The sequence below is a fragment of the Triturus cristatus genome, chromosome 3_2 (assembly GCF_964204655.1).
Source record: "Triturus cristatus chromosome 3_2, aTriCri1.1, whole genome shotgun sequence".
Taxonomy (NCBI): Eukaryota; Metazoa; Chordata; class Amphibia; order Caudata; family Salamandridae; genus Triturus; species Triturus cristatus.
The window spans coordinates 560,515,043-560,531,505 of record NC_140584.1 but is presented as its reverse complement, the minus strand read 5'-3'; the positions used below and the strand labels follow the sequence as shown (position 1 = coordinate 560,531,505).

Genomic DNA, 16,463 nt, shown 5'->3' with positions numbered 1-16,463 from the left:
ATAGGTTTCACACACGTTATAGTTAGGAATTAGCATTTAAAAAACCTTGCAAATTCACTTAAAAAACCATAGGTTTCACACATGTTATAGTTAGGTGGATATTTCACTCGTAAAAAACCAATGAAATTCCCCCGTTATAGTTAGTTGAGATAACTATAGCTCGTGCGACCGCCACTCTATCACAAGGATGATGTCATCAGTGATGTCATGAGTGATGCCACTGACCATGTCATGAGTGATGTAATATGTGACGTCATGAGCAGAGGATTGCGGGCGCGCAAGTTATAGTTATCTCAACTAACTATAACGGGGGAATTTCATTGGTTTTTTACGAGTGAAATATCCACCTAACTATAACATGTGTGAAACCTATGGTTTTTTAAGTGAATATATACATATATATATATACACCAATTCCAGTCCTCATTCACAAACCGGACACCAACACGGCAAGGTAAATCCAACACATATTTATTTTTGGCTGTAATGCATTTCGGCAGTAACTACTGTATGTATACACATATACATATATATACATACATATACATACATATACATACATACATATACATATACATTTACTTACCTTATCCCATTTGGGCAAGAGGCAACAGTGTGATACTACAAGTCCCAGCAGGTGTTGGGGCAAGCCAGCAAGAAGCTCATTGGAGAATTAAATAAAGTGTCAGCTGTTATGAAAATTGTGGAGTGGGCCTATGATTAAGGAATCATCCGAAACTGGTCAGGCTAAACTCAGAGGTTGAGATGCCGTCATTGCCCTACATAACAGATTCCGGTTTCTCGAGTGCACCCCCAAGCACTGAGCACTCGCATTGGAAATGTATATATATATATATTCACTTAAAAAACCATAGGTTTCACACATGTTATAGTTAGCTGGACATTTCACTCGTAAAAAACGATTGAAATTCCCCCGTTGTAGTTAGTTCAGCTAACTCGCGCGACCGCAATCCACTGCTGATGACGTCACATATTACATCACTCATGACATCACTGATGACATCATCCAGTGAATATGTGTTTTTCTGAAAAATAAATAATTTTTATATATGTATATCTAAAGGTTAATGGAAGAATAAATGGGTAAATAAGTGTCTAAATGGATGGTTTTTTTTTTGTAAAATTAATTGTATAACTGACTTATTAACAGTATCTTAGTGAATACAGTGATGTAATATGTGACGTCATCAGCAGTGGATTGCGGTCGCGCGAGTTATAGTTAGCTGAACTAACTATAACGGGGGAATTTCAATGGTTTTTTACGAGTGAAATGTCCAGCTAACTATATATATATATATATACTGGGCTACCTGTGTTTGAATTGATGAGGCGGACGCCCATCCGCCAAGCCAGCACCACCCCATGTTCCCCGGGGGGCCACGGAAGCAGATTCAACACTTCTAATGTGGAGCAGAGAGGTGGATAGAGGAAGGAAGCCTAGGCCAGGGCCCATGTTAGGGCTTGATTTGCGGCAGTGATCAGCGCACCGTTATTGAGGTGGAGAATACTGGCACTACAACTCCCATAAGAACTTGCAACGCAAACAGGAAGCGTGAATTAAAAAGGGAGGAACTGCCAGCTGAGCGCGAACCTTTCCCGAAGCGCCTCTGATGAAGAGATGAACTCGAAACGCGCAAGGCGGAGGAGAGGCTGCCAATTGCACTGACTGATGCTTCTTTCCACACCGTTTATTAAAGGCTGGTAAACCTTCTCTCTGACTCGTGTGCGGCTTACTGGGCTACCTGTGTTTGAATTGATGAGGCGGACGCCCATCCGCCAAGCCAGCACCACCCCATGATCCCCGGGGGGCCACGGAAGCAGATTCAACACTTCTAATGTGGAGCAGAGGGGTGGATAGAGGAAGGAAGCCTAGGCCAGGGCCCATGTTAGGGCTTGATTTGCGGCAGTGATCAGCGCACCGTTATTGAGGTGGAGAATACTGGCACTACAACTCCCATAAGAACTTGCAACGCAAACAGGAAGCTTGATTTAAAAAGGGAGGAACTGCCAGCTGAGCGCGAACCTTTCCCGAAGCGCCTCTGATGAAGAGATGAACTCGAAACGCGTAAGGCGGAGGAGAGGCTGCCAATTGCACTGACTGATGCTTCTTTCCACACCGTTTATTAAAGGCTGGTAAACCTTCTCTCTGACTCGTGTGCGGCTTACTGGGCTACCTGTGTTTGAATTGATGAGGCGGACGCCCATCCGCCAAGCCAGCACCACCCCATGATCCCCGGGGGGCCACGGAAGCAGATTCAACACTTCTAATGTGGAGCAGAGAGGTGGATAGAGGAAGGAAGCCTAGGCCAGGGCCCATGTTAGGGCTTGATTTGCGGCAGTGATCAGCGCACCGTTATTGAGGTGGAGAATACTGGCACTACAACTCCCATAAGAACTTGCAACGCAAACAGGAAGCGTGATTTCAAAAGGGAGGAACTGCCAGCTGAGCGCGAACCTTTCCCGAAGCGCCTCTGATGAAGAGATGAACTCGAAACGCGTAAGGCGGAGGAGAGGCTGCCAATTGCACTGACTGATGCTTCTTTCCACACCGTTTATTAAAGGCTGGTAAACCTTCTCTCTGACTCGTGTGCGGCTTACTGGGCTACCTGTGTTTGAATTGATGAGGCGGACGCCCATCCGCCAAGCCAGCACCACCCCATGATCCCCGGGGGACCACGGAAGCAGATTCAACACTTCTAATGTGGAGCAGAGAGGTGGATAGAGGAAGGAAGCCTAGGCCAGGGCCCATGTTAGGGCTTGATTTGCGGCAGTGATCAGCGCACCGTTATTGAGGTGGAGAATACTGGCACTACAACTCCCATAAGAACTTGCAACGCAAACAGGAAGCGTGATTTAAAAAGGGAGGAACTGCCAGCTGAGCGCGAACCTTTCCCGAAGCGCCTCTGATGAAGAGATGAACTCGAAACGCGTAAGGCGGAGGAGAGGCTGCCAATTGCACTGACTGATGCTTCTTTCCACACTGTTTATTAAAGGCTGGTAAACCTTCTCTCTGACTCGTGTGCGGCTTACTGGGCTACCTGTGTTTGAATTGATGAGGCGGACGCCCATCCGCCAAGCCAGCACCACCCCATGATCCCCGGGGGGCCACGGAAGCAGATTCAACACTTCTAATGTGGAGCAGAGAGGTGGATAGAGGAAGGAAGCCTAGGCCAGGGCCCATGTTAGGGCTTGATTTGCGGCAGTGATCAGCGCACCGTTATTGAGGTGGAGAATACTGGCACTACAACTCCCATAAGAACTTGCAACGCAAACAGGAAGCGTGAATTAAAAAGGGAGGAACTGCCAGCTGAGCGCGAACCTTTCCCGAAGCGCCTCTGATGAAGAGATGAACTCGAAACGCGCAAGGCGGAGGAGAGGCTGCCAATTGCACTGACTGATGCTTCTTTCCACACCGTTTATTAAAGGCTGGTAAACCTTCTCTCTGACTCGTGTGCGGCTTACTGGGCTACCTGTGTTTGAATTGATGAGGCGGACGCCCATCCGCCAAGCCAGCACCACCCCATGATCCCCGGGGGGTCACGGAAGCAGATTCAACACTTCTAATGTGGAGCAGAGGGGTGGATAGAGGAAGGAAGCCTAGGCCAGGGCCCATGTTAGGGCTTGATTTGCGGCAGTGATCAGCGCACCGTTATTGAGGTGGAGAATACTGGCACTACAACTCCCATAAGAACTTGCAACGCAAACAGGAAGCTTGATTTAAAAAGGGAGGAACTGCCAGCTGAGCGCGAACCTTTCCCGAAGCGCCTCTGATGAAGAGATGAACTCGAAACGCGTAAGGCGGAGGAGAGGCTGCCAATTGCACTGACTGATGCTTCTTTCCACACCATTTATTAAAGGCTGGTAAACCTTCTCTCTGACTCGTGTGCGGCTTACTGGGCTACCTGTGTTTGAAATGAATATATATATATATATATATATATATATATATATATATATATATATATTTTCACTTAAAAAACCATAGGTTTCACACATGTTATAGTTAGGTGGATATTTCACTCGTAAAAAACCAATGAAATTCCCCCGTTATAGTTTGTTGAGATAACTATAACTTGCGCGCCCGCAATCCTCTGCTCATGACGTCACATATTACATCACTCATGACATGGTCAGTGGCATCACTCATGACATCACTGATGACATCATCCTTGTGATAGAGTGTCGGTCGCGCGAGCTATATTTATCTCAACTAACTATAACGGGGGAATTTCATTGCTTTTTTACGAGTGAAATATCCACCTAACTATAACATGTGTGAAACCTATGGTTTTTTAAGTGAATTTGCAAGGTTTTTTAAATGCTAATTCCTAACTATAACGTGTGTGAAACCTATGGTTTTTTCAGTGAAATTGCACGGTTTTTTAAATGCTAATTTATTTATGTATTATTATTTTTTTTATATATTTATTTTACAATAAACTACGTATTAAACATTTTTTTGGGGGGGGGTTTTCACCGTGCGTGCACGGTGCGCCCCCCCATGCAATTTAAAAAAAATAAATAAATGTTCTGCCTTCGGGGTCCTTCAGGGACCCCCTGACAAAGGCTAGGGGGTCAGGAACTCTCTACCCTGCCCCCTTTTCACGTTCACCACCTTCCTTTTTCACTCTCGCACTGAAAACAAACAAAATGGCGGCCGACACTTCCTGATTTCGACCGATTCGAACGTTGACTGACACGTAACCACCAATCAGAATTACGCTCGCGCACGTTAGGGTGCTCGCACGGTGCGCGCACCCTGCGCGCGTATAGATATTGATATGCTTTTAAATGCTATTTTCTCAGGAAATACTGAACAGATTTACACCAGACCTGCAAAAGGCACTTCCTTGACCTTATGGCTACTTCTCTGCCAAATTTCAAGTAATTCTGTTCAGCCGTTCGGGCTGGAGCTGTGTCTAAAGGTCCTATGGGAAAATGCATGGGGAAAACGCGTTTTGGGACCCCCCTTTTTTCCCGGCCCCTACTTGACGAATCACCCCGAGACTTTCAGGGTAGGAGCTGAACGGAGCGCCCCATTAGTTTTGAAAATTTCGCGAGGATTCGTCAACCGGCGCAAAAGTTATTCAAAATAGAATTTTCAGATTTCCTATGGAAACACGATCCTAACTATAACTATCTACTGGCAACCGCCAGTAGTGTATGTATATGTATATATATATATATATATATGTCCTTTCAAGATTCCCCAGCTTCAGAGGCGCACTCCACAAGGAACAGTTCATCCGAACTTTATTTCACAGCAGACAGAATTACCAGCCTGGTAAGTTAATGTCCTCGACGCGTTTCGATGCTGCCAGCATCTTAATCATGAGGTGGGTGATTCGGAATTTCAGAAACGGATTGCCACTTTATTTCCCCTTGCGTGCCTTCTCCAGTGAAATGCATGCTGGTAGTGGCAGTCCCAAACATTGCAACGATAAATTGGGGCAACAACTATGTTTGGAATAACGGACCCCACCGAAGGGGAGTAATTGGGACTGCCACTACCAGCATGCATTTCACTGGAGAAGGCACGCAAGGGGAAATAAAGTGGCAATCCGTTTCTGAAATTCCGAATCACCCACCTCATGATTAAGATGCTGGCAGCATCGAAACGCGTCGAGGACATTAACTTACCAGGCTGGTAATTCTGTCTGCTGTGAAATAAAGTTCGGATGAACTGTTCCTTGTGGAGTGCGCCTCTGAAGCTGGGGAATCTTGAAAGGATGTTTTGACACGGTGGCTCCGACCGTGGGAGGTTCGCACCGCCGCCTACACCGTTTGAAGGTCTGTGTGGATGCTATTGTGCAGCCTGTATCCAGCGCGAGGAACAAAAGGAGTAAAGGCAAAATTACCAACCCGGGACCCACTGGAGGGTAAACAAACATTGCAACGATAAATTGGGGCAACAACTATGTTTGGAATAACGGACCCCACCGAAGGGGAGTAATTGGGACTGCCACTACCAGCATGCATTTCACTGGAGAAGGCACGCAAGGGGAAATAAAGTGGCAATCCGTTTCTGAAATTCCGAATCACCCACCTCATGATTAAGATGCTGGCAGCATCGAAACGCGTCGAGGACATTAACTTACCAGGCTGGTAATTCTGTCTGCTGTGAAATAAAGTTCGGATGAACTGTTCCTTGTGGAGTGCGCCTCTGAAGCTGGGGAATCTTGAAAGGATGTTTTGACACGGTGGCTCCGACCGTGGGAGGTTCGCACCGCCGCCTACACCGTTTGAAGGTCTGTGTGGATGCTATTGTGCAGCCTGTATCCAGCGCGAGGAACAAAAGGAGTAAAGGCAAAATTACCAACCCGGGACCCACTGGAGGGTAAACAAACATTGCAACGATAAATTGGGGCAACAACTATGTTTGGAATAACGGACCCCACCGAAGGGGAGTAATTGGGACTGCCACTACCAGCATGCATTTCACTGGAGAAGGCACGCAAGGGGAAATAAAGTGGCAATCCGTTTCTGAAATTCCGAATCACCCACCTCATGATTAAGATGCTGGCAGCATCGAAACGCGTCGAGGACATTAACTTACCAGGCTGGTAATTCTGTCTGCTGTGAAATAAAGTTCGGATGAACTGTTCCTTGTGGAGTGCGCCTCTGAAGCTGGGGAATCTTGAAAGGATGTTTTGACACGGTGGCTCCGACCGTGGGAGGTTCGCACCGCCGCCTACACCGTTTGAAGGTCTGTGTGGATGCTATTGTGCAGCCTGTATCCAGCGCGAGGAACAAAAGGAGTAAAGGCAAAATTACCAACCCGGGACCCACTGGAGGGTAAACAAACATTGCAACGATAAATTGGGGCAACAACTATGTTTGGAATAACGGACCCCACCGAAGGGGAGTAATTGGGACTGCCACTACCAGCATGCATTTCACTGGAGAAGGCACGCAAGGGGAAATAAAGTGGCAATCCGTTTCTGAAATTCCGAATCACCCACCTCATGATTAAGATGCTGGCAGCATCGAAACGCGTCGAGGACATTAACTTACCAGGCTGGTAATTCTGTCTGCTGTGAAATAAAGTTCGGATGAACTGTTCCTTGTGGAGTGCGCCTCTGAAGCTGGGGAATCTTGAAAGGATGTTTTGACACGGTGGCTCAGACCGTGGGAGGTTCGCACCGCCGCCTACACCGTTTGAAGGTCTGTGTGGATGCTATTGTGCAGCCTGTATCCAGCGCGAGGAACAAAAGGAGTAAAGGCAAAATTACCAACCCGGGACCCACTGGAGGGTAAACAAACATTGCAACGATAAATTGGGGCAACAACTATGTTTGGAATAACGGACCCCACCGAAGGGGAGTAATTGGGACTGCCACTACCAGCATGCATTTCACTGGAGAAGGCACGCAAGGGGAAATAAAGTGGCAATCCGTTTCTGAAATTCCGAATCACCCACCTCATGATTAAGATGCTGGCAGCATCGAAACGCGTCGAGGACATTAACTTACCAGGCTGGTAATTCTGTCTGCTGTGAAATAAAGTTCGGATGAACTGTTCCTTGTGGAGTGCGCCTCTGAAGCTGGGGAATCTTGAAAGGATGTTTTGACACGGTGGCTCCGACCGTGGGAGGTTCGCACCGCCGCCTACACCGTTTGAAGGTCTGTGTGGATGCTATTGTGCAGCCTGTATCCAGCGCGAGGAACAAAAGGAGTAAAGGCAAAATTACCAACCCGGGACCCACTGGAGGGTAAACAAACATTGCAACGATAAATTGGGGCAACAACTATGTTTGGAATAACGGACCCCACCGAAGGGGAGTAATTGGGACTGCCACTACCAGCATGCATTTCACTGGAGAAGGCACGCAAGGGGAAATAAAGTGGCAATCCGTTTCTGAAATTCCGAATCACCCACCTCATGATTAAGATGCTGGCAGCATCGAAACGCGTCGAGGACATTAACTTACCAGGCTGGTAATTCTGTCTGCTGTGAAATAAAGTTCGGATGAACTGTTCCTTGTGGAGTGCGCCTCTGAAGCTGGGGAATCTTGAAAGGATGTTTTGACACGGTGGCTCCGACCGTGGGAGGTTCGCACCGCCGCCTACACCGTTTGAAGGTCTGTGTGGATGCTATTGTGCAGCCTGTATCCAGCGCGAGGAACAAAAGGAGTAAAGGCAAAATTACCAACCCGGGACCCACTGAAGGGTAAACAAACATTGCAACGATAAATTGGGGCAACAACTATGTTTGGAATAACGGACCCCACCGAAGGGGAGTAATTGGGACTGCCACTACCAGCATGCATTTCACTGGAGAAGGCACGCAAGGGGAAATAAAGTGGCAATCCGTTTCTGAAATTCCGAATCACCCACCTCATGATTAAGATGCTGGCAGCATCGAAACGCGTCGAGGACATTAACTTACCAGGCTGGTAATTCTGTCTGCTGTGAAATAAAGTTCGGATGAACTGTTCCTTGTGGAGTGCGCCTCTGAAGCTGGGGAATCTTGAAAGGATGTTTTGACACGGTGGCTCCGACCGTGGGAGGTTCGCACCGCCGCCTACACCGTTTGAAGGTCTGTGTGGATGCTATTGTGCAGCCTGTATCCAGCGCGAGGAACAAAAGGAGTAAAGGCAAAATTACCAACCCGGGACCCACTGGAGGGTAAACAAACATTGCAACGATAAATTGGGGCAACAACTATGTTTGGAATAACGGACCCCACCGAAGGGGAGTAATTGGGACTGCCACTACCAGCATGCATTTCACTGGAGAAGGCACGCAAGGGGAAATAAAGTGGCAATCCGTTTCTGAAATTCCGAATCACCCACCTCATGATTAAGATGCTGGCAGCATCGAAACGCGTCGAGGACATTAACTTACCAGGCTGGTAATTGTCTGCTGTGAAATAAAGTTCGGATGAACTGTTCCTTGTGGAGTGCGCCTCTGAAGCTGGGGAATCTTGAAAGGATGTTTTGACACGGTGGCTCCGACCGTGGGAGGTTCGCACCGCCGCCTACACCGTTTGAAGGTCTGTGTGGATGCTATTGTGCAGCCTGTATCCAGCGCGAGGAACAAAAGGAGTAAAGGCAAAATTACCAACCCGGGACCCACTGGAGGGTAAACAAACATTGCAACGATAAATTGGGGCAACAACTATGTTTGGAATAACGGACCCCACCGAAGGGGAGTAATTGGGACTGCCACTACCAGCATGCATTTCACTGGAGAAGGCACGCAAGGGGAAATAAAGTGGCAATCCGTTTCTGAAATTCCGAATCACCCACCTCATGATTAAGATGCTGGCAGCATCGAAACGCGTCGAGGACATTAACTTACCAGGCTGGTAATTCTGTCTGCTGTGAAATAAAGTTCGGATGAACTGTTCCTTGTGGAGTGCGCCTCTGAAGCTGGGGAATCTTGAAAGGATGTTTTGACACGGTGGCTCCGACCGTGGGAGGTTCGCACCGCCGCCTACACCGTTTGAAGGTCTGTGTGGATGCTATTGTGCAGCCTGTATCCAGCGCGAGGAACAAAAGGAGTAAAGGCAAAATTACCAACCCGGGACCCACTGGAGGGTAAACAAACATTGCAACGATAAATTGGGGCAACAACTATGTTTGGAATAACGGACCCCACCGAAGGGGAGTAATTGGGACTGCCACTACCAGCATGCATTTCACTGGAGAAGGCACGCAAGGGGAAATAAAGTGGCAATCCGTTTCTGAAATTCCGAATCACCCACCTCATGATTAAGATGCTGGCAGCATCGAAACGCGTCGAGGACATTAACTTACCAGGCTGGTAATTCTGTCTGCTGTGAAATAAAGTTCGGATGAACTGTTCCTTGTGGAGTGCGCCTCTGAAGCTGGGGAATCTTGAAAGGATGTTTTGACACGGTGGCTCCGACCGTGGGAGGTTCGCACCGCCGCCTACACCGTTTGAAGGTCTGTGTGGATGCTATTGTGCAGCCTGTATCCAGCGCGAGGAACAAAAGGAGTAAAGGCAAAATTACCAACCCGGGACCCACTGGAGGGTAAACAAACATTGCAACGATAAATTGGGGCAACAACTATGTTTGGAATAACGGACCCCACCGAAGGGGAGTAATTGGGACTGCCACTACCAGCATGCATTTCACTGGAGAAGGCACGCAAGGGGAAATAAAGTGGCAATCCGTTTCTGAAATTCCGAATCACCCACCTCATGATTAAGATGCTGGCAGCATCGAAACGCGTCGAGGACATTAACTTACCAGGCTGGTAATTCTGTCTGCTGTGAAATAAAGTTCGGATGAACTGTTCCTTGTGGAGTGCGCCTCTGAAGCTGGGGAATCTTGAAAGGATGTTTTGACACGGTGGCTCAGACCGTGGGAGGTTCGCACCGCCGCCTACACCGTTTGAAGGTCTGTGTGGATGCTATTGTGCAGCCTGTATCCAGCGCGAGGAACAAAAGGAGTAAAGGCAAAATTACCAACCCGGGACCCACTGGAGGGTAAACAAACATTGCAACGATAAATTGGGGCAACAACTATGTTTGGAATAACGGACCCCACCGAAGGGGAGTAATTGGGACTGCCACTACCAGCATGCATTTCACTGGAGAAGGCACGCAAGGGGAAATAAAGTGGCAATCCGTTTCTGAAATTCCGAATCACCCACCTCATGATTAAGATGCTGGCAGCATCGAAACGCGTCGAGGACATTAACTTACCAGGCTGGTAATTCTGTCTGCTGTGAAATAAAGTTCGGATGAACTGTTCCTTGTGGAGTGCGCCTCTGAAGCTGGGGAATCTTGAAAGGATATGTATATATATATATATATATATATATATATATATATATATATATATATATATACATCCATAGATAATACAGTGATATAGAAAATATATCCATGCAAGAATGAAAGCAGCACCACGCTGACGTTCATAAAAATAAGTAGCATGGGGCCGAGCAATTAGCAACATAGCTCAAAGAAATAGAGAGGGGGGGGAATCAGACCCCTCAACAAAAGGAAAGGGAACCTTGCGATAAAGAATACAGGGGTGAACTGGGTCTGAAACAGGCCAAGGTGAGCAAAGACCAACTATTGGAAGGCGGGTGAAGGCTATCAGATAAAGCAGGAGCCGGTAAAAAAAAACATAGTCCCCAAGGGCAAATAAGCTGTATAAAGCATAAGGACCAAACCTTTGACCAAAAAATGAAAAAGTCAATCGAAAGGAGAGGCAAGTGAAATAAAAACATAATATAATCATTAAAGGAACCAAAGTTCCATAAAAAATCAGGATTCATCAAAATTGAAGGAAATAGAAGGGCAATCGCTTGTAAGCTCTGAGTGAAAGGAAAAACAAGTGTCCTGTGCATGATACCCCAAATGCAGTGTATCCAAAGAATTGATTCAACTGCAGTAAAAAGAAGAGAAAATCACCACGAAGTGGGGGAAAAAATCATCTAATGAAGAAAGGAACTCTAAAAGTGACAACAGTGGCAATAACAGATTCTCGAGGACACGGCTGTATGACACCATTTAGCACAACCAAACATAACCATCTGTGAAAGAAAAGCAACCTTACAGGAAAGGAAGCCCAAAGGCAGAACCTTAAGTTAGAAACAAGTAATAATCCATATGCAGGTGGATGAAGCCATTGACCTGTAGAAGAAGCATTGCGAGAGAAGAGAAATGTAAACACCTTGTAGCCATACAAAATAGAGGCAGCAAGGATAAATACGTTGCATATATGCAACAATAGTACTCAGGAGCTGACAGGAAGCCAGAACAAGGACACAAGGCTGGTCCATAATAGAAAGCATGATATGAGGATTTGAGACTCTGATGCACGACCACACATATAAAGAATGTGAAACAGACCACAAATAAAGCAGATCAGCCAGACAAACCTGTGCACCATAACGTATAAAGTGTGCCCTGCTGAAGAAAGGTGAGAAAGCTCGCCAAAAGAAAATGGGGACACAAGAGAAAAAGATGTCCCAACGGAAATCACTGGTCAGACCCAGAACATGGATTGCCAAGTAGAGACCATACCAGACATTCCATGCTCCAGTGGAATTCTTTTAATATAAAGGGTGCTACCAAGAGAGAATCAAAAGAGAGTAACGATGCATCAGCAGTGGCATCACAACAATCTGCACACAACCTTCCCCCACAGAATCCCTTATGGGATAGCAAATTAGTAAAAAGAATGGCAATATGCCTACAACAAGTGCTGGTAAGAGCAGGTAACACAGGTAATCAATCTCATTACAGAAAGAATTACCATAGGAAAAAAAAACTCTTAGTCAAGGAGCCATTTCAGCAGAGATAACAGAAAAACCTATTCATTTGGTAGACTCACGTAGGGTCACAAAGAAAGACAACCTGTCTAAGACAGTGTAAATACAAAGAAGAATAAAACGTGGAGAAGTAGGAACACCACTTCATGTGACGCACTATATGGAGCAGACCCACACAGGGGAACTCCAGAATGCATAACAGAATGCAGATGTGAGTCAGTGAAACAACATAGAATAACACGTCAAATGTGAATAATGCAGCTACAGAATAACAATGAAGGTTGAGAGAAGGGAAGCACAGCTAAGGTTCTGCACTTCCCAGACTCTCTTGAAACGGGCAAAAAGCAGCGTCAGCTGGGGTGCCAAATAAATGGAGCCCATCAAAAGGCATGTGAATTAAAGTGGATAGGACTGCCTCTGAAAACACAGCGGTGTGAAGCCAAGCTCGCCGGCACAACACCACAGAAACAGCCATGGCACAGACAACCGTATCAGTGGTGTCGATCCCACACCAAATGATTAATTTAGCAGTCTGCTGCCCATCTAAAATCAACTGGGCAAGATCGTTCCGATTAAGATCCGGGAGCGATGGCAACAGCAGTGCTAATTAATCCTATAAGGCATGAGAAAAACGTCTGAGGACACAAGATGTGTTAATGGAACATAAAGCAGCACTGGTGGAAAAGAAATATGCTTTACACAAGAGTCCTGCCTATGGGATTCTCTGTCAGTCGGAGTATGAGGAAGACAATCTAAAGCATAAAAAACTGTAGCAGCCTGTATCATGAAACTGCAGTGTGTTGGTTTGTGGAGGAGACAAGCTGGGTCAGTGGGGGATGGCGGAGGGTGCCTGTGGGCAATAGAGCAGTCCAAAGGAGCACCAGTATCAGGTCTAGCCCAGGCCCTCAGCAAAATATCATGCAGTGTCTCGTCATGATTACCAGCCTTCAGAGGTTGTGGCAGGTGGACCAGAGGAGAAGACAGTTGCTGCTGTAAGGACATGTCCAGGGGTTGTTCCTCCTATCTTAATAAAGCTCTTCTATCCAAACTACTATCTGCTCCTTTTAAAAGTGGTCAGAATGAGGTGAGGGGTGGCCGACGCAGCAGGATTGATACCCAAAGGAAGATGAACCAGTGCCGAGTCGGAGTCGATCTGCAGAGAAAGTGTGAACCCTGTACGGCTGTTCCCCCTGCATAGACAAAAATAAGGGCCTAACTGCAGCAGAGGCCAAACCCGCCAACAGTCAAGCCACCTGTCACCTCCTTAGGGTCCGATTGTGCTTCAGTGGGGGGTGAAGACCCAAAGATGGCCTGGAAAGCACAATAATAATCTCTCACTTGGGTCAGAGTCACCCCGGGCGCCAGGAAAGGCAGGGTGGCATGGTAAAGACTAACACAGGGTCCTCAGCCTAAGTGCATGAGGAGCTGTGGGAAACCCCATAGTGAGGTGACGAAGCCGAGGGATGCTGTGACTTTGACCGCTTGCGATGAGACTTACTGTGGGATGTCCTTAGGGAGTGATGTCCATGTGAACGGCTCCTTGGAATGGCTCCATGAAGGGACGTAGAGCGGGAAGGAGACTGAGATTGATGAGACTTGAAAGGTTGAGACAATCACACCGACAGGAGCTTCATCTGTCGCTCCCACAGCACCTTTGGCTTCAGTTTTTCACAGGCGTCGCACTCCTCAGAGTCATGGTGCTCGCCCAAGCACCACATAGAGACAGAATGAGGGTCCGTGGCCAACATCTGTCAAGCATAAAATTCACAAGGTTTAAAACCAGAAGGCATAGAAAAATGGCACACTGTTCCAGATGAATAAAGTCGTAGTAGGCCAAAGAAATGGGCAGAGGAACGAAAATGACGTCAGTGCCTCCAGGATGGGGTTATTTGGACTCTGTCGGCATTACATTCAGTAGACATTGCTATGGAGTCGTAAGACACACTCAACCGACGTGCAGAGGTTCTGCTGGAAAATATTGCAGATTCAGTCTGGTGCCTGGTGACAATTCTAAGGTAAGGAATCTGCAGCTAGATGTCTCTATCAGCTATCCATTTTTAAGCACACCAATTATTATACAAAGGTGAAATTTGTTTATATTTGTTCCTATATTCTGGTGTGCTGCTTGCAGAGGCTTTGCGTCAAAGCCTTAAGTAAAATGCAAGAAAATATTCTTGGCCATGTCAGGTATTCATCATCTTAGACACTCTTCAATATTGCAGGCAAGTTAGCTCTTAAAAGAAATCCCCGAGCATGAAACCATCTTCACTGCAAATACTGTAGAAATCCATTTCACACGTTGATGGGCCTTTCTTAGGCACTGCAATCTTGGATCCAGCATTACTATAGAAGGAAGGTGGGATTTTTGCAATCATTATTTCAGCCACCATATTAATAAAAAATAATTTCCATTCTGTAATCAATAAAAATATATATTCGCAAATACCAGCACTGAAATACCTGTTTTGATTGAAGCATTCTTTAGTCCTTCAGTTTGCAACTTTTGCTGTGGTTCCTTGCTAGGAGAACCTAGCTGGCTTGATGGAACAGCAGATGTCAGAAAGTTCATTATGGAGAGCAAAGCCTGCGTGTGTAGCACTAGGTCTAAAGATGAGAAAGACACCTAATTTGGGAGAAGGTGCGACAGAAAGAAAACAGCAAATAGTAAAATATCATACATTTATGAATTCATAAAATTGCATCTGATATTCCAATCATAACACACATTTAACTTATTTAATTGTAAATTTAATTTGAATAGTCTAAAAGAACAAGTTACTTAACTTCGGTAGCACTTTTTCTGGTGGATACTGTATCTACTTGCAGATTCTTCATCCTTTGAATATCCCATGAGTCAGACTGAATCCGGAAACTTTTTGACAGCTCTCCACCGCAGAGTAGGGGAGGCGGTTCCACCTTGGCATCACATGAAGCACTTTGTGACCTCACTGGAGTCATAAAGTGCCCCCATCTGTTTGCTGATGCCAGTTTCCATCCACTTTTTAGTGACCCTTCAAAAACAAACAGATTAAAACAACAGATAGGTGCAGTTTTCCATAAAATCAGGAGTACTTGTAAATTAGTCTATTGGTATTTTCAGCTATGCAATGGGGAGATTGGTGGGTTGGTGAGGAATCTGCAGGTAGATAAACTATACACTAGAAAAAGTGTTACCGAAGTTAAGTAACTGCTTCTTCTCATGGACTTCTACCTGCAGATTTTTCCAGTTTTTAATAGATTTCCCTACCAGTCCCACATCCACAGGTGAGCTCATGGCTGTTTATACCAAAAAGTCCTGAAGAACTAAACAAGCAAAGTGGCAATCCCTCCTAACTTTAGAATCTAAACAATAGTGTATTTGCAAAAGTGTGTATGCTTGACCATGTTGCTGCTTTGCAGCTGTCTTCCACTGGTACACCTCCCACCGGTGCTGGTGTAGAAGACTTTGCTCTGGTAGAATGAGCTTGGATACTTTCTGGATCATTCTTGTGTGCTGTGGAGTAGTAGATCTTGATGGACAGGTTTACACATCTGGATAGTGTTCTTTTGTCATTCATCTTTACAACATATCCCACAAAAGAGTTGATTGTCCAGTCTAAACTTGTGTTCTGTCCATGTAGAAGCTGACCGCTCTCTTGCTAAGTGGAAATGATTAACCACTTTAGGCAGAAAGGCAATCCTGGTTCTTAACACCAGGTTATCAGGGAAGGAGGTGGTGAAAGGAGTTGTTAAGCTCAAAGCCTGCAATTCCCTTCCCCCACCTTGCTGATATTGAAAATAATCTTAAATGTCAGTAGATATATGAGACAACTGTGTAATGGCTCAAACAGTGAGCATATCAGGTAAGAAAGATCCAAATTGAGATCCCATTGTTGCATAATAAAGGAAGTAGGAGGGTACATGTTTGTAAGACCTTTAAGAAATCTTAAAACATTGGGAGATTTAAAGAGCCAGCTGATCGGGTAGACACAGAAAAGTCAACAAATGTGACTGTATGTGTGAAATCTGCTCTCCTGGCAACTAGTTTCTTCTGACTTCCAGTTCCTCCAGATGAGCTTCCATCCTAGAATGGAGGCATCTATGATCACTGTTGCCATCAGAGGAAGAGGGTAAATCAGCTTTCATTACGAACGGTTGCTGCTCACATTCTGTCATTCCAGAATCATTGCAGTGTCCTTGGAGATGT

At 46.0% G+C, this 16,463-nt stretch overlaps 1 protein-coding gene across 1 annotated transcript in view; it reads right to left on the bottom strand.

The window, feature by feature from the left end:
• The window catches only part of VPS13C (vacuolar protein sorting 13 homolog C), a 2,873,871-nt gene that overhangs the window by 1,604,403 nt on the left and 1,253,005 nt on the right, over positions 1 to 16,463 (bottom strand). The window contains exon 40 of the mRNA XM_085648297.1: positions 14,738 to 14,900. Coding sequence (XP_085504423.1) covers positions 14,738 to 14,900 — 163 coding nt within the window. The remainder of the gene's footprint in view (positions 1 to 14,737; positions 14,901 to 16,463) is intronic.